The 23,684-nt window shown below is 38.0% G+C and overlaps 1 protein-coding gene across 1 annotated transcript in view; it reads left to right on the top strand.

Annotated features, from left to right (window-relative positions):
* The window catches only part of CHCHD3 (coiled-coil-helix-coiled-coil-helix domain containing 3), a 164,313-nt gene that overhangs the window by 49,721 nt on the left and 90,908 nt on the right, over positions 1-23,684 (top strand). Inside the window, exon 3 of the mRNA XM_009328696.1 lies at positions 6,949-7,093. Within this exon, the coding sequence (XP_009326971.1) occupies positions 6,949-7,093 (145 nt within the window). The remainder of the gene's footprint in view (positions 1-6,948; positions 7,094-23,684) is intronic.

The following is a 23,684-nucleotide window of genomic DNA, read 5'->3' as shown; positions in this document are numbered from 1 at the left end:
GCTGTCCTGGCTGTGCCCCCTCCCAGCTTCTTGTGCACCTCCAGCCTGCTCAGTCAGTAGAGCATGGGGAGCTGAAAGGTCCTTGACTAGTGTAAGCATTACCTAGCAACAACTAAAACATCAGCGTGTTATAGACATTGTTCTCATCCTAAATCCAAAACACAGCCCTGTACCAGCTACTAGGAAGGAAATTAACTCTATCCCTGCCGAAACCACGACAGTTATTTTTGCTATTGCTTTACTTAATGTAAATACTTAATTACTTTTAGTTGTCTGCCAGCAGATAGATCTACAGATAGATGGAGATGTCTGTCTATTTAGGTATGAATACCAGAATATAGTGTTAAAATCAACAGCAAAAGGAAGACTGGGGTAAGTGTGGACCCACTGCTCAATGGAGCAGCGTTCCTGGTGACAAAGGAAATGGAGAAGGTGGAGATACTATAAAGCCATTCTTGCCTTCTTTTCCTCTCTCTTTACTGTTAAGGCCAACTTTCAGGAATCCCAGAACCCTGAGACCAGAGGGTCAGTCTGGAGCACAGACGACAACCCATAGTAAAGGAGGATCAGGTTAGGAACACCTAAACAAACTGGACATAGAAAAGTTCCATGGGGACTGATGAGTTGCATCTGAGTGCTGAGGGAGCTGGCTCATGTCGTTGCAAGGCCACTCTTGATTGTCTTTTGAAAGGTCATGGTGATCAGAAGAGGTTCCTAGAGATGGTAAGAAAGCAAATGTCCTTCCTATCAGATGCAAGAAGGGCAAGCAGAGAGATCTGGGGATTAGGGCGAGAAGCAATGGACACAAACTGAAACATGTGAAACACCTGAACACAAGAAAACACTGTGAAGGTGGTCAGACACTGGATCAGGTTGCCCTAAGAGGTTCTGAAGTCTCCATCTGTGGAGATATTCAAAACCCAACTGGACACGGTCCTGGGCAGCCTGCTCTAGCTGACCCTGCTTGAGCAGGGAGTTTGAACAAGATGATCATACAAGGTTCTTTCCAGCCTAAAGAATTGTGTGATTCTGTGAGAGCTGTGGACTGCACTTTCTACTTAATAAAGTAAGAGGCAATCATCAAGCATTTGAAGGATGTGCGAAAGAAGTTACGATGTAGAATTCAAGACTGCCAGAAGCTTTAGGGGTAATAAAAAGATGAGTGACTTAATCATTGGGTGTTTGTTTACTAAATTGCAAAAAGTACAAGTGTCATGGAAGAATAAATTTTCTTTGTAGCGTTAACTCAGAGCTTTGAAGTCCTAAAAGACAGTGCTGTAGAAAGGTAGGAGTTGTTGCTTTCTGTATATGATCGTATGCTATAAAACAGTTGAGAGCATGAAATACTGTGAAGTGTTAATCCAAACTTTAGTATGTAGAGGTTCTTGTTAATGCTTTATGTGTATTTTCAAATAGCGCTATGGAAAAGTGATAGCGTTGCATACTTTATTTCATTAAATCAGCTACTGTAACTAAATAGCTGTACACTTCTTGAAACAGTATTTCATAATTATTTAGAAGTATTTTATTCAAACTATCAACTGTGTAGAAAAATGTAGTCAGCAGCCTTCTCTGCTGTTTCAGCACTTTTTTAAAGCACTTTCTCTCTGTAACGCATAATGTCTCTTGTCTGTTAACTAGAGCTTTGTGCTTAAACGTGAGAACCATTATGTTGAGCCTTTATATTTGTTGTAATTAAAAATGTCATTTTAAGTGGTCTATTTATGTGGAATTCTTGGAGTAGTGGACTATACTGACAAGTTTTGCTATTTAACTCCTTATAAATTGCAGATGTGCATCTATCTATTTATATTTTTACTTTTGGCTAGATAATATAATTTATTACTGTAGACTTAGCTGATGTTTGCCTTTTATTCAGCAGCGGTATAGGCTGAATGCCAGTAAAATGAATTTGTAATGTCAAGGAAGAAAAGTACTGTAAGTTGATACAAACAAATGTTTGACATCAGCACGGATCTGCCTTGTGTTTGTTTCATTAAGCTCCTACAAGCCACCCAATTATGTAACTCAAATAAATGAAAATTAGTTAAAAATCCTACTTCTTCTGTTAAAACTCTGGTGAATTTAAATCAGTGGAGATGGGTATTTAGGACTTTTGTGAACAAAAGTTGCCCTAAATGAAGAAGTCTAGTGGGTGCTTCAGAAATTTAACTAGTTATATTTTGTTCCGTAGGTACGATGAGATACTTTCCTGATCACATGAATGAGGATTAGAGTAGATAGGAAAGACTCTACATTTTTGCTTTAAGGTGCTGCATGAGCAAGGCAGTCTTGGATGTTTTTGAAGAACATAAACCAAGTACCTTTTTTGCCTAAATTGTATAAAATTTGATCATGAAATAGTATAAATTTATTTTACGGTAGAATGCCACGCAAGGAAGAAAAAAAAAAAAGAGTAAAAAACATTTTACTGCAGCTTTCTTTGGCTGAGGTGACCTGGTCTAGAAGTTACTCCTAAACACATTGGCAAAGCTGGATACAGAGACGTCGCCAAGCTTTTGAGCTTATAGACACAGTAATGCAGGGAACTACTTTGGCTTGCAACTAGCCTCTAGTGAAGAAGGAGCAAGCTTTGCTTCTGGAGGTAAGCGCATGAATTGCAGAATTGCTTTGTGACATCAGCAAATACATCTTGATGAAAGGAGGCATCTAGTTAAGCCAATTGAAATGAAGAGCTGATAAACTCTTCATGTAGAGGAGAGGAGGAGGAATGTACAGGAGAGTTGGAAATTCAAAGACAAATTCAAAAAGTTGAAAAGACAAAGCTGTGAAAACTCTCTAGTCTTTCAAAGCCAGACAAGAAGAAAAGTTTTGTAGGAAAGAGCTCCAACTGTTGCTGGTTGAATAGCTGCCTTCAAAAAGGATTGCAGTTGATCAAAAGGTCCACAAGACAGATGGATATTCAGACATACGGATCAGCAAAGAAAGCTTTATGCCAAAAGTCGAAGGAAGGAGCCGAAGGAAGCCAAGAAGTCAAAATGAGAACTGCTGAAAGTCAAGTAGAAGTTTTAATGTTCTTTATTCTGGTATGTTTTAAACTAAATAGATGTTTTTTTGGTTTTGTTTTTACTTACCAAAGAAGGATGTTTTTGGGGGAGTAGAAGGCAATCCAGACAGCTCTGGAACTGTTGAAGTAAAATTAGTGGCAAAGATGTAACAAATCTTGAAGAGAAGATCTGTTGCTGACGTGGAAGGGAATGGAAAATAAGAGACAAAATACACCTTTACTAAAGGGAAGTAGCAGCAGAGAATAAATAATTTGATTTCCCTCCCATAACAACATAACAACTTTAAAACAACAGAAACACAGTAGGCCTGATCTTGTCAATGGCTACTAAACTGGAGAAGGCGGAGATTTGTCACAAATGACAAATGGGGATTATTAGTCTGGAAGGTGGTTAGTAATGGGATTTCTCGGAAAGCAGTCTTGGAACTAATGTTAGTATTTTTATTTCCAAAAGATGCACGTGGCACAAAATTTAGTGATACTATTGCAAAAGGAAGGTTAAGGAGTCATATGTGAGGAAATAAATGACTGACTCCTACTAACTGGTAAGTGGTATGAAAGCACAAGGTACTTCTGCTAACAAACTAACGAATGTTTTGGCATTGTAAATCTTCTATCTAGAAATAGCAAGGAATAAAAAAAAATCTGGGAAGTATTAGTTAATCACCAAAGTGAAATCCTCTGGAAATGGAGCATGTAGTTCTGCAATAGCTGCAGGGAAGAGCTGATGGGTTGATCAGGGAAACAACATTTCTTATGAAAGGCTGAAAGAGTGGATTTTGTTTGCATGGAACGTGAAGATGGAAAAGCAGACAAGACTATTGTTTTAAAATGATCTTTGGTTAAACATCGTTGGCCCCAAAGTGAATGTTTTAAATGGGGCAAGTATAAATTGAGCTTGGAGATTACAAGAACATTCCTAAATCTCCGAAATGCGAACTTCTGCTGCAGCCTTGCAGGTGAGGGGCAGGGGGGTTGTTGGTAGTGGGGTTTGGGGGTTTTTTTTTTGGTGGTTGTTTTGGATGAAGTTGGTCAATTTATGCAAGGCGTTACTGCTGAGCTGCAAAACTGGTAACTATCCGATGACCCAGGAGATACTTACAATTTTGTGTTTGGATATTTATGCTGACTTTTACACGGTTATAAGTGCATTTTTAAAGACATCAAGAAATCCCACTTAAAGGAAGAAGGGCGGTCTGTAACTAAGAAAACTGCATTTGGATGAACTGTTATGAACAGCATAGATAAGATCTTTCCATTTTTGATGTAGATATTTCACATCATCGTTACTGGTATCGATGAGCAAGCTAGTATTAAATACTGTTTGTCATCTTCAGATATTGGGAAAGAACACATCACGCTATCTGTTTAGAAATATCATTTTACACGTGGAGTGGGGAAAAAGGAGGTGGGCGGAGATCAATTTGTTAAAAACATATAATGCTTTATTACCAAAGGTCGGAGTTGGAAGTGAGGGTCTCTCCCTGCACTCCCATCAGTTACCCTGTTGCGATGGAAGTTCCTAGGGTGATCGGTCTGGCAAGGACAGTGAGATGGGATTGCCGACAAAGGATGGCACAGAATCCTTCTGGGATTTTTATCACATGGTTTGCTTGGAAGCTAGTAGCTTACAAGATCAGGTATGGGGTTATACAACTTTGGCAGGGAGTTCCTGGGTGCCAATTTTGGGTGTCCTATCCCCATCCTTTCCTCTCTTGCTGTGGTAGGATACGGCTGTTCATGGCCAAGAAGATACTCAAAACTGGAATGGCTACAAGGTAGTATTGAGGTACCTGGACTAATTTTAAATGGGCTGGTTAAGGTCGAAATAGCAAGTCGTGCCCTGAGTTCCCTGCTTGTGGGAAGCCAGCATTGTATAGCCATCCCTTCTGTCACTGGTGTGGCTGTACCCACGGCTGTGTTATTGTCTGCTAATTCTGTGGGATGTCAGAGCTTCTGATGAAAAGCTTTTTAAAGGCTCGCTGTAGGGTGGGGAGTCAGGTGACTCGCGAATGTAGAGGAGATTCTGGGTCATCGTCATGTAGCAAGTTTGCAGCAAAGGACACGCGGAGTTTTGGCAAAAGTAGAAAAGAACATCCTGTCCCTCTGTAGTGTACTTAGCAGGGAAGCTGAATGTAACAGTGGTCAGGTTAAGCCATCAAAGGGTTTATCTTGACATTAGGAGCCCATTATTTTTAAGTGTTAGGAAAACTGACTTTCTTCTTTTTGCAAGAGAGGTTGAGAGGAGACCTTGCAAAGGTTTGTAATTCCGCGGGCAAAAAGGAGAAGACTTGAGAAGACTAACTGAACTTGTGTCAAATACAGGAATAATTTGCAAGAATTACATGTAAACATCTAAGTGGTTTTGGTGGGTGGGTTTTTTTTTTTTTTTAAATTTTGGAGAGTTCGTAGTGTGGAAATCTCTGGCAGCCTTTTTCAGGTATTATGTAATTTTGGGTACTTTAATTACTCTGCTAGGTACAGTATGCAGAAAGAAGAGACACTTTTAGGGGAAAACCACTTGTGGGAAGTAAAATCCAGAAAGGATGAGGAAGGAGCTTACTTCAGTCTCTGGAAATGCTAAATGCTTTCTCTGCTGTCTCTCACAAGAAAAAGCTGCTGAGACTTCTATTTTGACACTTTTTTTTCTTTTTAGACAAAACATGATTTCTCCAATCTAAAAGACAACCAGTGTGTTTTGACTGCACCGTTGATTGTGTGAAGGATTTGTTATATCAAAGCTGCTGGAATAATTTGGGGGACCTTGGGAAATCACTTAATGGAATTTGGTCCATGTCTGCATAATCTGACTTTTTTGCTAGAGTAATTGAAGATGCTGCTTAATAAACTCTTTATAAAGATTCCCAGTTGGTTGCTGTGTTTCAGAGGGTTGTGTCTGAGCACAGAAGTAATACATCTTGTAATTGTCTTTTTTCCTCCCCACCTCGCTTAAATATTTTCCTTGGGGAAGAATCTAATGTACTGCAATGCTAGTACCTTTTACAAAGTGACCCTACTCATTATGATTTGTTCTCTGAAGCTCCCTTGACAACGTATAAATGCACTGAGAATACTTAAGTTTCCTTTCCATCACTCTTTCAAAAATCTATTTGAAAACCAGTGTTTGATATTGCCATTACTATTCCGAGTTCCCTAATGCTGACTCTGTGTTCAGTGTCACAACATACATGCAACAGATAAGTTTTATTACCTAAACAACTTATATCTATGTATTTTCATGAAAATTAGATATGGTGTGCTTATATCAAGTACTATAGTGAAGATTTCAAATATATTTATGGTGCGTGACTTACGAATGTTGAGAATTTTCTGGGACTGGAGTTGCCTTTATTAACTCTGGGGCAACAAGTTCAATAGCTATTATAATCTCATCCTCTCAAGTCTCTGGAAAAGGTTCATTATGGTTGCTCGGTCTTTTTGCATCTTGTTAAATAGATGCAGTATTTGGGTTTATGGTATGTCCAGAGGCAGGAAAGCATTATCCCATTGCAGAAAAGAGCAGAGCTTTTAGCTGGAAGTGGGGTGCCCACTAGCTGACGGAGAGAGGGATTTTCCTGGAAAAAGGCTTCCTTAAAAACAGAACAAAACCAACCAACCAACAGAACTTCGTGCATATTCTTGTTACTTAAAGATGTATTTTCATAAAGGTCCTGAACGAATTGTACTTTGTGTGATTTAATTGTGTTACTAAGATGTGTTAAACTTGTGTATTCTGTCTGATTTTGACACTTGAATCTGAAATAGACTTCTGGAATTGTTAGCAAATACTCATATTCAGGTGTCTTCAAGGCGATCATAATTTATTACAGTGACTGCTTTTAAAGTGACTGTGCCTGTGTCCTTTTAAACTACATTTGGAAAATACACCTTCAATCTAAATTTCCCTCCACCTTCTGTAGATTGAGACAAGAGCAAATGTATGTACGTGATGAGTTTGGCAAACTTCTGGAGCAAGAAAGGATTTCTTCAAATGAACATTTGACTCGAGCCATTCTTCGAGAGAGAGCTGCGACAGAAGAGGAGCGTCAGAAGGCACAGCGTTTTGTAAGTTCAGAAACTCTTACAGAAGTCTCAGATTTTTCAAACAACCATGTCTTCAGACTTGTTTCAAAATGTTGGTAGAGGAGGAAAGCAGATCTCCTCTTGTTTGGTTTTTTTTCTTTATTACTAGTTAATATTATGTCACTTTATTCCTTTTTTGTCAAATAGCCCTGTCTTAAGAATAGCTGATTAGAAAGAGCCTAACCTTTCTGAAGGTTGCAAATATAATATGTCGTCTTGTGTGTGTGGATAATATTAAATGTCTTTTTTCAGAGGGTGGAAGAGTATTATGATAGTCTAGGTCTGTTTACTAAATTTGGTTATTCTATGTTAAGAAGTTAGAGAATACAAGAGAACTTTTCTAGAAATTAATAACTTCATATTTAAAGGAAGTCCGTAATATTTTGGGGCTAGAAATCTGGCTAACAATAAGAATTAAAAAAGTATCATTTTTGAAGTCTCTTATGTGCTAGAAAACAACAACAACAAGTCTAACTTTTGATGATTGTCTCAAACCTTGGAACCAGTTTAGTGAAAAATTCTGTATGAAAGAATCATATTTCAGTAGAGCTGATGTATAAAAACTTCCTGACAAGGAAGTTGTAAAATATGGTTGGCTGTTTTCCTTTGAGAACTGACTCTATATATTTCAGTCCATTTCAAATGTCTGGCAGATTTATAACATATATAGCGGTTGCTTGCTATATTGAGTCTGTATTGACTCTTCTTTGTAGCAATAATTGTTATTCTCTGAGGTATGAATATGCTTTTTTTTAATATCTTGACTATAAATAGTAAACAAATTGGTATTTTCAAGGAAAAAAGTTTAAATTACTTGTGTAAGCGTTCCTATTGAAATAAATGGGATTACTTATGTGAGCATCTATATAAATATTTGTTTGGCCCTCTGTATCTGAAATAAAATCAAAGCTTTCTAAGGTTTATTGGTTGGTAACATAGTAAACCAATCACTTCAATAAGCAAGAGCTTTATCTATGCTGTATAAGTAAAAATCTATTGCCCATGTTATTTTTCCAAATCACAATTTACAAACAAACAAATTTCACCTACGTACACCTGAGTATTGGTATCTTTTGCAAACGTTTCCCAATGCTTTTTCACCTCTATGGTAATGTTATTGTTGAAGAATAAGGACAGTATGGTAAATAAATGTTTAATATTTTGCCATTTTAAAATATGGGAACAAAGGAAAGTGGAGAGGAATTATGACCAAGGTACAGCCTTAGTCTTATGCCTTAAACCCTTGGATTCTTATTATGGTGCAGGAGAGACAAGGGTTTTGTGGCCTCAACCTAATGAGGAGCTGAAGATTTATAATGGGGAATATTATTTGCATATTACCAGGGGGTTTGCGTCTTTCACTTACTACTGTAGTTAGCACTGTGCTTTTGAGAAGCACGTGATACCTTTCTCATCAGCCAAACGTTTGAGAGATTTCTTATTATGGATATCAAACGTTTATTTAGCCATTATGTCGATTTTATTGTTAATTTTTACTTACCCTAGAATATTTAAGTTAGCACTGCCTACGCGAAGCAATCGGGAATTGCTGTTAACTAATTTTGAACCTTATCAGCCTGGGGAGCGTTGTTTCAAGGTGTGTGGTGTCGCTGCATGTTGAGTTGGAAGAAGAACATACAAATGGTGCTAATGCAATGAAGGAAACACCTTAAAATCCTACAGGATGCCCCCTCACGCGGAGGACAGCATGACTTGCTGCCTTGCTGTGGTGACAGCATCGCTGCCTGGCATTTTAGAGCTGACTACCAAAAACGTGCTTTTGTGGAAGCACAGGCATGTCAGGGCATAGATATTGCACATTAGAAGAGAAGCAAGGTATCTGAGCTCTGCTAGTGACTTATGTATCCTGGCACAGTTATCTCACTTTTGATCGCTTTACTGTTTCAATCTGTGACATTTTAAACTATCTTGAGGTTCTTTGGTGAAAATTGCTATGCGCATTTGCTATTACTACTGCAAATTTGTCACTTCCACTGTAGTTTGTTCATTCTTTGAAGTGTACTGTAAGATAACAAAGTACCAAGTAGGCTTTGTGTGTTTGTTTCCTTGAAATGGGTCTAAATATTAAAACATTGAGTAATTCTCACCTTCTTTGCAAGTCCTTCTATAAGTTGCCTCCTTTATTTTCCTGTAACTGGTCAGTCTTTATTCCCTTGGCTTCATTGCTTATGCTAGCTGTTTATTTGTTTCATGTATCCAAGCTGAATTTGTGAAATCTGTAACAGGAGGGGGATGGATCTGTGTGAACCATTTGTCAGGTAGAATGAGTAATTCCATGTTCTAGTAAGCTGCTACAGTAGGTTTGTATTTTATGTAGCCCGGATTTGATCTGGCCTGTCAGATTCTTTTTGGAGAAAAAAGAGTGTTTGTGAAATGTCGGTAGCATTATCTACAAAATTATTTCCTTTGCTGCTGCTCAATTGTTTAAATAGTGCACAGGAAAAGAAATTATGTTTAGAAAGGAAGAATTTTATTTTTTCTTTAAAACTGAATTAGCAGCCTTTATAATAAATAGACATAAAATTGTTAGATTGAAGTAATATTTCCCATTCTTAAACAATTTTAATACCAGCTGCGGCTTATAGTTTCAGAGAGAAGACATTTTTAAGTGTTAACAACAGAAAAGTTAGCATTAACTCTTCATACAAACCAAAAAACTTGATAAAATGAAGCTAAAATGAACAGCTAGAAGAGTAAAAGCTTTGCAGGTGACAATAACTATAGAAAGATGTCATTTGTCTCTTTAAGCTAAAGTATTCCACTTCTCAAAAAAAGAAACCTAAAAGAAGTCAGCAGAGCTTGGATAGCAAGGTAAGGCAAAGAAGGAGGGCATCCTTAAAAAAAATCTGAAATAATTTTTAAGTGAGCAGAATGAGGAGGATTGTGACACTTGTTAGGCTGAATGTTAAAAAAACAACCTCAAAAAAACATGACAAAAAGGATTTTGAAGAACAATTAACAAAAGGCATAAAAGTGAACACACAAGCGCACGTGTGTATGCACACTCACACCCACCCACACCCACCCACTGTGGAACGGGGATCCTACCAAAGCCTGTAGACCCAGGAGAAGATCGCGGAGTATGAGCAGCACACAGAAGAGATGAGGCCATAGCAGAAAAACACCCTGAATTAATTTTTTCACGTGTCTCTTCAGAGTGGAGGAACTTCTGAAAGTTCCCATGCCAAAACTTTGCAGAGATCTCCTCAAACAAGGACCGAGATGTGAAGTTTCTGTAGAAAACATTAAGGGAAATTGACAGTTTTACCAATAACAGCTCTTCAAGCTCTGAAAGAAACTCGGAGATGATAGATGAGCTCATGATAGCTGAACTACTTAGGTGCTGTGTAAGCTGTTAGGGAAAGCTTCCTCAGTACAAGTGGACTGGAAAGTGGCTGATGGGATGTCAACTTCTTCAAAAACAATTCTGGGGGAGATCCAGAGGTTTACAAACCCGTAATTCTGACATTTGTACCAAGCAAGGTAGAAATTACAATTTAGAGTGGAATTTCCAGACCCTGACCAAAGCCCTAGAAATGCCTCGTGGAGTCGCTGTGAGGATTTGTTCAACTGTTGATGCTTAATTCAGCAGAAATAAATCCAGCTCCTGTTGATTCCTTTAGTAATGACCTTCAGATGTCATTGACTTTGAGGAGTATTCGGACATAGCCTAACTGCTCTTGTCTCGCAGCATTTGGGTCTAGTCTTTACAAAGCGATGCCAGAGAGACTCAGTGTGCTGAAGAGCTGCTGAGTTCTTGCATCTCCTCTGGCTTCTCACCCATCTCTGGCTGTGTGGTCCTGCTGTCTCCATTGCGATGGGGCTGATATTTGGTGCTGAAACGAGCTGACTTGGGAGAAGTTCATTCTCCTTTTTTTTTTTTTTCCCGTCCTGTCTGGCAAGTGATGTGAACTAGCTTATTTTGAAGGGTCAGATGTACATCAGTGTTAGGTGTAAGGGATGCTTTGCTGATGAAGAATTTCTTTACCTCTTTTTCTGCCCATTTCCATCTCTGCACTGCAGTTCACCTCCTGTTCTGTGGTGTCAGTGCAGATGTTGTGGACTGAAGCAAATGCATTACAAATCCATCCTGGAGGCCTTTTCAAATGCAGATGTGCCCACAGTCTGCTTTATAGCTTGACTACAAAAACAGCTCAATCGAGGAAATTGCATACCATATATGGAGGGCAAGTTGTTGGGGGAAGAAAATGAAAACTTCTTGAGCTGCCCTTGCTGCCAAAGAGGGTGGTTTTGTACCTTTAGCTTTACTTACAGTCAGTATCTCTGAGCGTTTTCACTGAAGGGCGAAGTGCCATGTGTGCCTGAAGTCGTGCTTGAGAACTGCCTGTAGTGGTGCAGCTAATAAAAAATATTTTTTCTTCCATACCCTTAGCATGTATATAATACTTTTTCTGCCCATCCTTCTTGAAGGAGGACTTCATAATAAATTCTTTTATTTCAGTTTAGCCATAACGAATTTCGGTACTGGTGTGGTCCTCTTTAGCAACGACCGGTGCAGTCGAAGGCCCCATACTTCGGACCGCTCCAAGAATACCCGTATTATGTTTTACCCACATAGGCAGCAGACCTATCCTCCTTTGCAGTATTTATTATTGGAGATCTTTGCTGCACATCTAACAATTGTGGATAGTTGAGTTGGGCATAGTCTTGTTGAGTGGCTTTAAATGTGGTAGCTTTGCCATAAATAGCTTATTGACGTTCCATCACTTGAGTCATTATGAGAGTCAGGGTGAGACATAGAGAATATGGAGTAAAAAAAATCAATAGTTATCCAAAGTGCAGAGGACCTGTTGTATTTCCATCTCCTTATAATGACCTGGAGTTTACTGTTAACATATTTGCTTCACTGTCTGGACTGAAACGAGCTGTCATTAAGACCCTATATGTTAGAAAATGGTTTTATTGAGCTGCCAATGACATTAAAGTCTCATTTCCCTTTGAAGAGGCACAGAAATACTGTTCTGCTCATTTGCTGTAACCATAACATTAAAATTTGATTATTGCTGTCATTAGAAATCTGTATCCATACTAATACATTTATACATATTTCCCCATGTATTGTTCCAGGCTTTCATTGAAGTACCTGTTAGAGAATGAAATCTGTTGTTGCTGAGGTATTTTTTTGTTTTGTAAATTATTTTCTATACAAGAAGGTCTATTAGTAAATTCGGTGTGCAAAAATCAATTTGGTAGAAGTATCCTTATATTAAAAAGCACTTTTTGCACCTTAGGTGAATGTGGTAATCAGATTATTGGATATTTTTTCCTAGCAAAATCATATTTGAGATGTGTATTCTTCTCTTACTTTTCTGAGGACTGAAATCGATAGACAAAATACATTCCTCGATAGATTAGAGCTGAAGCGTGTTGAGTTATGTTAGGAGTGAATTTGACCTATTGTCATAATTGAATACCTATTGTTAAAATAGAGCGTTTTACTCTTCTGTGTCTCAACTGTTTAGATGTTTTCCCTATCATCCTTGGGTGGCTGGTCCTAGTCACTGCGTACTTGTGCTATGCAATGACCTTTGCTTTCGTGATGCATTTATTTTTCCTGTCCTCAATTCATTAGCTTTGTCAAGAGGAGGTCCCCTATTTTCCATAAGCAGATTATATTCCGACCCTTCCTGCTCTTTCCAAACAGTCCTGTGCATAACCATATTTTAAGGATGACTTCACTAGAAAATACCAGGGGGAAGAATTACTAAATGAGTTAAGGCATTAGTTCTCAAGAGAAAAGAAGTCTGTTTACAAACCTGTGGTATTTATTACATACCTCATTTAGCTCATTCATCATTTTAATAGAAAAATGAATCTTTTTAGATGAATCTGAAATAATTTGAGGTAAACTACATAGCCTGAGGCAAAACGTGATTGCTTACTGTAGGGAGGGCCAAACTGTTTCTGAAAAGTACAGTATGATTGGTGACTATAATTTACAATGTATGATAGTAGAGATATTAAAGGCTCATATTTGAAAATTAGACTTAAGGTTTGGAAACAAAGTGGTACAAAATTAAATCTAGTGACAGTTGTTTTGTCTCTTGTTCTTCAGTTTTATAATTTAGAAAGTAGATATTTCTCTTGAAATCTCCTTGAAAGTAGACATTTTTGGAGATTTACTCATAAGATTTCGTTCAGGTTTATGTACATGGTTCTTTTTTGCCATGTACTGTCGTTACTGCTATTCAGAAATAACAGTTTTGTTGCAGCAAATAGTCTTTTAGCATTAGTACTCTTGTGATATGGGTGAAAGTAATTTGTTTGGGTTTGTTTTTTCCTGTTGTAGAAGACAGGGTAAAAGACAAGAATGGAGGAAGGGGTTATTTTTGAATGCCAAGGATGTGATCTATCTTGTTTTGTTTTGAGGAAGAGGGGTTTGTTTTGTTTTTTTAGAGAAGGAAGTGGGATACAACGAAGAAGTCATTTATGTTTTGAAAACAGTAAACTCCATTGCAGTGTACATGCTCATCTTGGTTTGAATAAACGTAATATCATGGATATGGCTTATGTCTCTCCTGGCACACATTTCTTCTCTCGCTGACGCTCTCTCCCTCTCTTTCTGGTATTTCTACTGCAGTGGTAAGGTGTTTGGGATAGGAATCTGGCTTTCTGTCTTTTCAGGGGTGTTAAATAGATGATGTGAAACTCTACTCTATGGAAGAAAAAGCTGTTGCTATGCAAATAGAGATTAATAATGTTTTTTTCCAGCAATGCAAGAAATGGGACTTCCTACCAAATATTTGCAAATCATGAATGGTTTTCTTATCTGGACAAATATATGTGCCTTGAAGAAATGGTAAAGACCCACTTGCCTGTCTAAAATTACTTTATTAATAAGAGTGAACAATCCCCCCCCCCCACCAAAATATTAAAACAAAAAATCCCCCGATATAGTTAAACAGTAAAAATAATTTAAAATAGCCTGTGGGTGATAGTACTCTTCGTGCTGTAGGTTGTAATCCCAATACGATCTCTGTCATGTGAACTGTTAAGCTAATGTTTTATTTCAACTTTGAAACTGCCATTAAGTGGCTGTGAACTAGAATAAGAAGTTGCTTACCTGTATCTCTCTCCTGTCCCTTTGCAATGTCCATTCTGACATTTAAAATATTTGTTTCAATGGAACAATACAAATAACTTTCTCCTTCCTTCAGTTTTTCAATTGGCAACATGTTATAGACATTTTTTTATTATTATTTTTATATGTAACGGTTAATTGTTTTTTTTTTCCTCTATGTCAAAGTTTGACAGATAGGAAAAACACAGTAAAAATAGAAAATTTTGAAGGCAAGTGTACCTACAGTGAGTGTTTATTATCTTTAAATATTTCTTTTTGAATGGTGAGAGGAATGGGTTTTGTTAGTCAAACAGCATTGCTATTTTTTTAAATTCCTATATAGCAAACCCCAAGATATTTGACAGAAGCAAAATTAATCACTGTGTTATCTCAGCATCCAGATGAAGATCTAGTGCTTTACAAAGCCTGCTGCTCCATCAATTTGTTCTTTTGGTTGAATTCAAATTGAGTTCATTTTTATAGATTCACTGCATAATACTCTCCTCCCTCATTCATTAACCAATTTGTTCTTGCTACTCCCTTTTTATTGAATGGCTAGCAAAATTGCCATGCTATCTTTTCAAATGAATATCATCATTCCTTGTCACGCATGGGCAAAAAGTAAGCATATTAATCCTTTTTACGTACACCTTCCCTTCTTCCAGAGAGAAGTCCTGTTTCTGCCCTCAAGATATCATGAAAAGAATGTTTTAAATAACGTTCTCATGAAGCTTTGAGCACAATAGAAATATTCCTATCCAGACTCCTTTTGATTATTTCTGGGCCTTTGGAGCATGTACACCCTGCCAGTTGTATGACACAACAAAAGCCAAATCAAAGAGTTGTACAAGGACAAGTCTTGACATGACATGGTACAAATACATGCGATGGATTAAAACACGTTCATTCGACAGAAGTCTTGGAACATAATACGGACAGTCTCCTCCATTTCAACAAAACAATTTGCTGGGTCTTGAGACTCATTCTGACTTTCATTTAATATTTGTTTACTCTCAGGTTAGGTTAATTTTGGCTAGGCAAATATTCCCTTGTCTCTCTTTTAGAGTACTCTAGTTATCTTCCTCCCTTTGGGTTGAATTAGAAGACTTACGAGAAGAAAGGTTGTTTGGGGGACAGAGGGGATGGAAATAAAGAGCAATTTGTTTTACTAATGACCACTTGAATAATTAATGAAAATCATTCTTTCATGATATCTGTAACTTATCTGAGGACTCTTCACTGCGTAACGTGGGTATTTTGTTTAGGAACACCAGCTGAAAGGAGGAGACCAATGAAAGAGGACAGTTTGGAAAGGATCTAGCCACCTATATATTAAAAGAAGTCACTATTTATTAAAAAGTTGCTATATTGATTAGTGGTCTTGATGTTGCTGTTTTATGATATTCACTCTGTGTACTGTTGTAGCATTTGCTACAGTCAGAACTCTGCCTATTCTGTTGCAAGCAGGTTCTGAGATAAGGGCCCTTCCTTTTTGAAGTATCGGCTGAAAAAAACCTGAGGATTTGTTGTGAGTAGCAGCAAGGTGACAAAGTGGTACATATCCTGCTCCTTACAGCTTAATTTGATAGTTTTATTTTGTAGACATCCCTTTTATTTTTGTATAACTCCCCTTAATTTTGTATACCTCCCCTTTTATTGAGAGCAGTTGAGAATCTGGATACAGAGTTTTGTTGACAGAGCCTGTTTAGGAGTGAGTGGGATATGTGCTTCTTACTTCTCAGAAATCCTGGAATAATGGAAAATGTCTTTCCTCTGGGAGACACGTTGTCTCTCTGTTTTCCAGGCAGTTTTGTGGTGACAGTATTTCTTGGGAATGGGAGGAGTGGAGGGAGGAGGAGGGGAGGAAGAAGTCTTGAATTTCCTTGTAACTAAGCAGATGAATAGACTGTGCCCCACCAACACCAACTTTTAAATTCACGACTATGCCCAACATTGGGTTTTAAACTTGAGGGTAATTAAAGGTAAGACACTGGTAGGTAAATAGCTAATTACATGTACATTGCCACATTTAGGAGGAACTGACTTTCCTGGCGTTCTTGGGGAACTCGAAGTTTAGTGGTGGATGTGTGTTTTCATCTTCGATCTACTACTTGAAGCTCTCTTCATTCAGGAGTCCCATTGCCACCAGATTTTACATCTCTTTCCCATTTAGAAAATTATCTTCTTGACTATAAGGGCAAAAGCTTTCTTTTTTAATACACACACACCCCCCACACCCCCATTGAATGCTTATTTTGTAGTACCCTTAATTAGGGAATGGACCCTGTACCGGTTTCCTATACCTTGGGTGCTATAAGGCATTGAATTGACCCTTCCAGCCTTATTACCACCAAGGCAATGTTAACAAAGTATTTTTCCTTATGCGTTTCTGAAAGCTTAAGTCTGGTGCTGTGTTTGTATGAGGGAGAGAGCAAATATGCTTTAGGAAAGCTCTGTTAAATATCTTCAAACAAACAAAAGAGCACTTTGACTTTAACGTTGGTAAGGCCAAAAGAAGTGGCAGGACCATTTACATTAGCAGCATTTGCAACAATGATGTCATATTCTGCTTTAACCAAAACACAAACGTAAGTGATGCCTGAGACATTTTTATTGGTTTTGTTTTTTAATACTCTTTCTGCTCTTTGTGCACTTTGACATGTTCTTTATTTATTAGTACAAAATTGGATGACTTGTGTTTCTGCTGTGAGTTATTGAAGTAGTGAAACTTCCGTGTCTCTAAGAGAACTAAATGATGACTGTGAAATACTGTTGTGTGCCTTCCCCACCCCCCCACCCTCCCAGTTCAAATGCAGTTTATAAGCAGTTAAAATGCAGTTTATAAGACTGAAAAGTTCTGTTGCCTCTCCTTGTCTGTCAGTTCTTGGTCTTAGTTACCACCTTTGGCTAGCAAAGAGCCTAGAACAGGTAATGGAGAGTGTAACAGTCGTCTTCAGGAAGAATGATTTAACCTTCACCAAAGATAACAGTTCTTGGGCATTTGTGTATCACAAGTTAGAATGAAACGTGATCAAAAAGTGCCACCTTACACAATTACTATTAGTGTTCTCATAATCATTGCCACAGATTCATTTACATAGCGTCATAAAATATGCTGGATGGTTTAAGGTACTTGAAGTAGACTAATACTTATGCTGGTAGAGTTGATGATAATCTGAATTCTAGAAAAGGCGTACTAATAGGAAATGGTATTTTGGGAAAAAGGGAGAGAGCTGACAAATAAAAAAAAAACCTACTCAGTTTTTGATGTAATTTTAAGTTTACATGCCTTTTTGTTTCAGGGTCCCACTAGATGTCTGGAATATGTTGAGATGCTTAGGTGTTGTAGCAATTGGTGCCAATGTATCTAAAGCAGGTGTATACAAATCTAATTAAAAAGGATATTTCAGAGAGAGAGTGAGGAAAGAAAATCGAATGTCATGGTTAAGTCTGTGGGTTTGGTTTTTTTATACAGAGGTTAAGAAATTTTTCTGGTCACATCATGTGTTACTTGTATGACATATTCTGTGGTAGGCAGGCCAGTGTGTGCATGGAGAAAAAAGAGTCTGCCTCCTTTTTTTAAGGAGGAAAGAGTTTAAAGTGTAAGGGTTAATAAATTGGGAACGTTAATATACCATTTTATTTTGGTAATAAAAATTACTCTCTTGATAGTACAATCCTCTGAAGACTGAGGGCTGTTTAATTTCACTATTCCCCATAGCACAGTATGTCACGTCTGTCCTGCAAAGTGCAGTGGAGTTTGTAGCTGGAAATTCAGTCTCCTTCCAAGAAATGTAGCGATGATAGCCTTTGTATGTACAATTGTATCTGTGTGTACTAGTCTTTTTTTCTCTGAGGTTGTGTATTTGGGGAATCTGACATATGGGTGGCTGTGTTGCTCCTAATTAAAAAAAAAAAAAAAAAATCAAACTTTGATTTATATGAGTAATGTAGAGAGTTGAAGCCAAGCCATTTTCTTTTCAGGAGGTACCTTCCCCTTCAAAATTTGCTGATTTCAATGTGTAGCTTACAAAACTTTTTTTTTTTCTTTATAATGAATTTTGAAAGCAGAAACTGGTTTCAGCTGTCAAGTCTGCTGTTTAAAAAATTTCATAGGAAGGATATGGGAGAAGTTTGTCAACGTTCATTTTTGGGAAGCCATGGCAAAAGATGACGGTAATACGTGCTTGTCACATTACTTCTTGGTTAATATGGCTGATACTTATAGTTTAGTTGTGAGCTTGCAAGATCCACCAGTCTGTTAGCATGGTAAGATATTGCATTGTCTTTTTCACAGATGGTTGAATTCAAATCACGTTTGTAAATAAATAAATAAGTAAAAATTCATTACTTCTCATTTTCCTAATTATCATGCAGATAAACAGTGGGGATCGTGACATTAGGATAAGTAAGTGGCTTATGATTTTGCCTCGAAGAAAGAAACTCTTGCTGTTCCCCCTCTTCCCCCCTTGGGCTATGCAACAGTAATAAATGAGCAAGCTCAGAGTACTTTATGATAGATAGTTAATGGTGCTGTGCCTGAGCCAACAGGCTTGTTTCCGCAGCAACTGTCACAATTCATAGTCATTAGCATACCTTTAATGGTTGCTTTTCAAAATAATTTCTGCAAGGACATTTAGCATACGTGTAGGAAAAAAGCCATGACATTGAAAAAGGAGTTCTAGGTGTAGGTGAATGTTTTGGCCAAGTGTAATGTTGGAGCGTGTATGCATGAAGGGTGTAAGAGTGAACTGAAAATTATTAAAGCAATTTTGAAGGTAAATACAGGTTGACTGTCAAAGTCCATTTGTGACCACGTGTCTGTCTTTAAGCCTGTGAATAACCCAACAAAGAGCCTTCTGCACCCTTTTGTTGGGTGGTTCTTGCATTTAGAGCACAGAAAGACTGCTCTGAAATCTTCTCCGAGGGAAGAGAATTACTGTATGCAACAGCGACAGCAGAGTCATTTCTAGCGTGTAAGGCCTACCGAATAGTCAAGTCGTGACAGCAGACTCACAGCGATGGCTTAATGTACTTGCTATTTTGGTGCAAGAGAAAAAATACTTCTGTAGAATATCTATCAGATTTTCTTTTAACGCTTCTGAAGGTAGGCAAGAGGGATGCTGGAAGGAGGGATAATGAGTGGGTGTTGTTTCTGCCTTAGTAATGGGAGACCTTCTAAGAAGTACTCAGATAAATACGTTGGTTGGGTCTTTGTTTTACATTGTAGTAACTCGGGTAATATTTTAATTTTCCTTCTCACTTTTATCTGCCTGTTTGAAGCGTGGGGGGAAAAAAAAAAATCATAGTTACTTCTTTTGAAAGTAATGATGTTGGAAGAAGATACTGAACTTGAGAATATCATTCTCTGAACATGCTACCTGCAAGTGAGCTATTGTACAGCAGAAAAATAGTGCCTATCGTTTTCTCTTGCAGTTTGGTATGTCTTAAAAATTTATTTTAAATTTTAATATGAACACATTTGACCTTGAGGAAAAGAAGGGGGTATTAAGGCAAGCCTTCATTTATTTTAAACAGATTTTCTTGCTAGCCTATTATTTTCCAGTGCTGCCAGTTTTATTCCCATATTCCTGTTTGGTTTGGAGGCTCATGGAAAAATTAAGGTGTCCTTTCTAGAAGAGTAACTTTATCTTCCTGCAGTAGACCAGTGGAAAACTGGTGGTCAAGATCCATCAAGTATAAATGCAGTTAAGTGGTTTGTAGCAAGAAAAGAGGGTGACCACAAAATTGCTGTGAGTCAGTATGGCAGGGGCGTGCATTTGGCTTAAAGTGAGAGTGAGGTCACAACCCTTGAAGGATCTTTCAAGATCTGTCAAATGTTTGACGTCCTTATTTTGTTGATTTTTATTTTTTATTTTTTCCTGATGATCAATCCTGGTATATTAGGGGAGCAGATCCATGTAGCCTTGAGGAGTAAGAGATGTTCTACTGGAAAATCAGCGTGAAGTATCCTGATAAGACTGAAATCTGTGGCGATACAGATTGATAGTGTGATAATGCTGATCAACATTTCCATTAATGTTTAATTGCACAAAGCAGATTCTAAAAAAAAAAATTCAGTGCCTTTTATGAACAGTGGCTTTGTTAGAGTGGATATTATGAATTTCTGTCTTGTCATTATTGCCCAGTTTGAAAATTTGCTAGTTGCAGTGTGCTCAGCCACGTGATAACTTTTGACTACTTGAATTTTGCAGAACTAGGGTACAGTATATTTTTACAGTGCGACAGCACTTCTGACTGCCCCAACGAGTAAATCTGTCAGTCTGTTAGGAGTATTAAGATTGCAAAATCTCCTAGAGGTGATTAGTGTGACTTCTGGAGAGAGAAAAAAAAAAATTTACATGGGTATTGTGAAAAATTAGGCTCTAGTGATTCTTAGCTGGGTACCCAGATCCGGTGAACTCATTTGGTTGTGTTGGTCTTGATTTCTGTACTCTAAACTTGCTTTGTAGGGATGTGATATGAAGCATTAACTTATCTGAAAGCACTGTGATTTTTTTTTTTTCATTCAGTATTTCATTTGGGTCGGTATGTTTCATTTTAGAGGCCTGTAGCGTCTGTTGGACGTGGAATATAACAGAAAAAGCTGTCTGTAATTATCTATTCAGAGTGCTGACAGTGTGGTGCCTGAGAAAGTGTAAAGGTGATAAATACGTTAGTTTTTAAAGATTACATAAACACAGAGTTTGGAGCTGAAGTTCAACAGATAAATATCAGATAAAATAACTTCTGAAATCATTTTGCTATGTTACTATTGTTTTGATGTAGCTTATTTGACTGTAATTTTCTCAGTTTTAAAAAACAAATCTTCCTTCTCTTCATCTTTCCAAAGTCCCATGAAAGGAAAGATGTTTAAGTTCGTGTAAGAGTTTAGATATTGGGGAGAGTGATAGAACTATTATTCCATGTGAGCTACTGGAGAAACCCAAGACCTTCATCTTGTCATGACTTCTGCAAACTTTACAAGTTGTCCTGAAAACAAAATAGTCTTGACAGTTGGGAATTCTGAGTCAATCCTTACTTTGCGTAGGATCGTATTTGGTTTTTAATTACTCTTTTAATGTGGGTATTTCTTTCCCAAATTCTGTTCTTAAATTGTTTTCTTAGACATCTGTTTCTATCTAAACTTTTCCAAATACCCCAGTTCTTTCTCACATCTTCTGCTTCTTCCCACCTCTGCCAACCCCTGTAGCTCCCTCCTGCCCTTAGTCACCCCATTCTTCAGTTATGTCCTTCTTTTTGTTTTCTTTTTCTCCTACTTTCAATTCTTTCTCTCTCCCTTTTTTCTCTCCCTGCAAAAGGGCCACCAAGTCCTTCTGTTCATATCTTCAAGACAAACTAGTGCTTCCTTTCTATAATGCCTGGGAGCGAATTGGCCTCTTTGCTTCTATTGTGTCTTGGAGCTGGTGGAAGGAGGAATTGCAGAAGGAATCCCCTACAATCTCTGCAGTCCTGGGAGGATGCGTGTTCAGCAAAGCTGTGGAGGTCGCTGGGCTGTCTGAATTGTTAATGCAGAACACTATTCCTAGGCTCTGACAATAATGTATTGAATCTGATCTGTGTGTGTGGGTTTTTTGTTGTTTTAGTTTTTTTTCTTTTTTTTCTTCCAGAGGCTTATGGACATGGCTAAGTTTAATTTGATTTTATTGGAGGTAGAAGGAGGAGGTGCCCTGAAATTGATGTGATGGGCACCGCTTTCCTGGCAGATACCAGATTCCTTGGAAACTACATAAATGCTCAAACTTCTCAGCAGAACAAAAATAAATTTTATTTATTGTTAGTGGAGGGTTTTCTCTCTCTCTCTTTTTTTTTTTTTAACGTGGATGAAATGAATTTGGCTTAGACACTCAGAAAAGTTGGAGATGAAGCATGTAGCATCTTTAACTCTTTTCTTTCTCTTGCTTCTGATGCTCTGTAGCTTGAGGCTCTGCGGAGTGGATAATAAATGGAAAGTAATTTTATTTTGTGGAGAGGATGACACAAGGCTTTTGTACAGGTGGTGGAACGGTAAGGAGACAACTACTTCTTTTCCCAATAGCTTTCAGTGCAAGTCTGTTCAATAAATTGGAGGAAAAATACAGGGGTTCATTCGCAGTTATTCACAAAGTAAGTTTTACTGTCAGTTCAGGTTTACTTTCAAGTGTGTGGTGGTTAATTATGCAGAGAATGAACAAATCTAAGTAGGGGAATCGCCAGGCTGTGCTGCCTTAAAAGCTTAGTATTTAGATTTTCTACTGTGTAGTGCTGTAAGCTTTTATCCAAAGTATAGCTGCACGATCGTTTGCAAGCAGAGGTACATTTTCTCTGCCTACGTTTTCAGCTAGTTACAGACCTAATCAGCTGTGCCAGAAATCTTCACCCTAGGATCTCTTTCTAATTGAAGAGAAATAGGTGCCTTTAGGATGTGATTCTGACCTGTTTCAGGTGTTGACTTTATGATGAAGTGCATTATCTTGTAGAAGTGTCCATTTCTCTGTATATGACTGTCTGGGCTTGAGGGGCTCTAGTGGAAATGTGGTTGTCTTATTGTGTAGACATCTTATTCAATTAAGGTGATTTGCACCCAAAACATATAAATATTATAATGGTACCCACATCCATTTCACACAAAATATGCTGATAATAAATTAGAAAATGAGTCATAATGAAAACTATTCCCATGATGCGTGTTTTGTTATGAGGGGTCTTCCTTGTCCTTAATTTTTTTCTTAGAAAACTTTGCCTAATGCAAACATAGAGAGTTGGGGTTGTTCAGCCCAAAGAGAAGGCTCTGGGGAGACCTTATTGCGGCCTTTCAATATATAAAGGGGGCTTATAAGAAAGACGGAGGACGAGTGTTCACCAAGGCCTGTAGTGACAGGACAAGGAGCAATGGTTTGAAACTGAAAGAGGATAGATTTAGATTGTACAGAAGGAAGAAATTTTTTATGCTGAGGGTGGTGAGACAGTGGAACAGGTTGCCCAGAGGAGCTGTGGATGCCCCGTCACTGGAAGTGTTCAAGGTCAGGTTGGATGGGGCTTTGAGCAACCTGATCTAGTGGAAGATGTCCCGGCCCATGGTTGGGTTGGACTAGATGACCTTTAAAGGTCCTTTCCAACCCAAACCATTCTGTGATTCTAGATCAGAACGCATTTATTCTTCATAATCATTTGTGAAGAATTGGTGGGAGTTAGCAGTTTTATACTGGCTTCCTTTTTTCCTTCGTGATGTGTAGTACATTCTGTAGTTCTGGCTTTTTAAGGTTTTAACTATTTTTGGTGGTAAAATCCCTTTGGTCCCATGGGTAATCACAGATTTCTACTCACTCACGCATTCCCCAAGACTGGAGCATGTTCTGCAAGATTATGGATTGAGTGATCGTGCCCCCAGGGGGAGATGAAAGTTGATCTTAGTGCGTCTTCCCACAATGGTGATTTTGATGATACAGTGTAAGGCCGTATGCAGGTTTG

This window comes from Pygoscelis adeliae, unplaced genomic scaffold (assembly GCF_000699105.1).
Source record: "Pygoscelis adeliae isolate BGI_AS28 unplaced genomic scaffold, ASM69910v1 Scaffold207, whole genome shotgun sequence".
Lineage (NCBI taxonomy): Eukaryota > Metazoa > Chordata > Aves > Sphenisciformes > Spheniscidae > Pygoscelis > Pygoscelis adeliae.
This window is presented reverse-complemented; position numbering and strand designations above follow the sequence as displayed.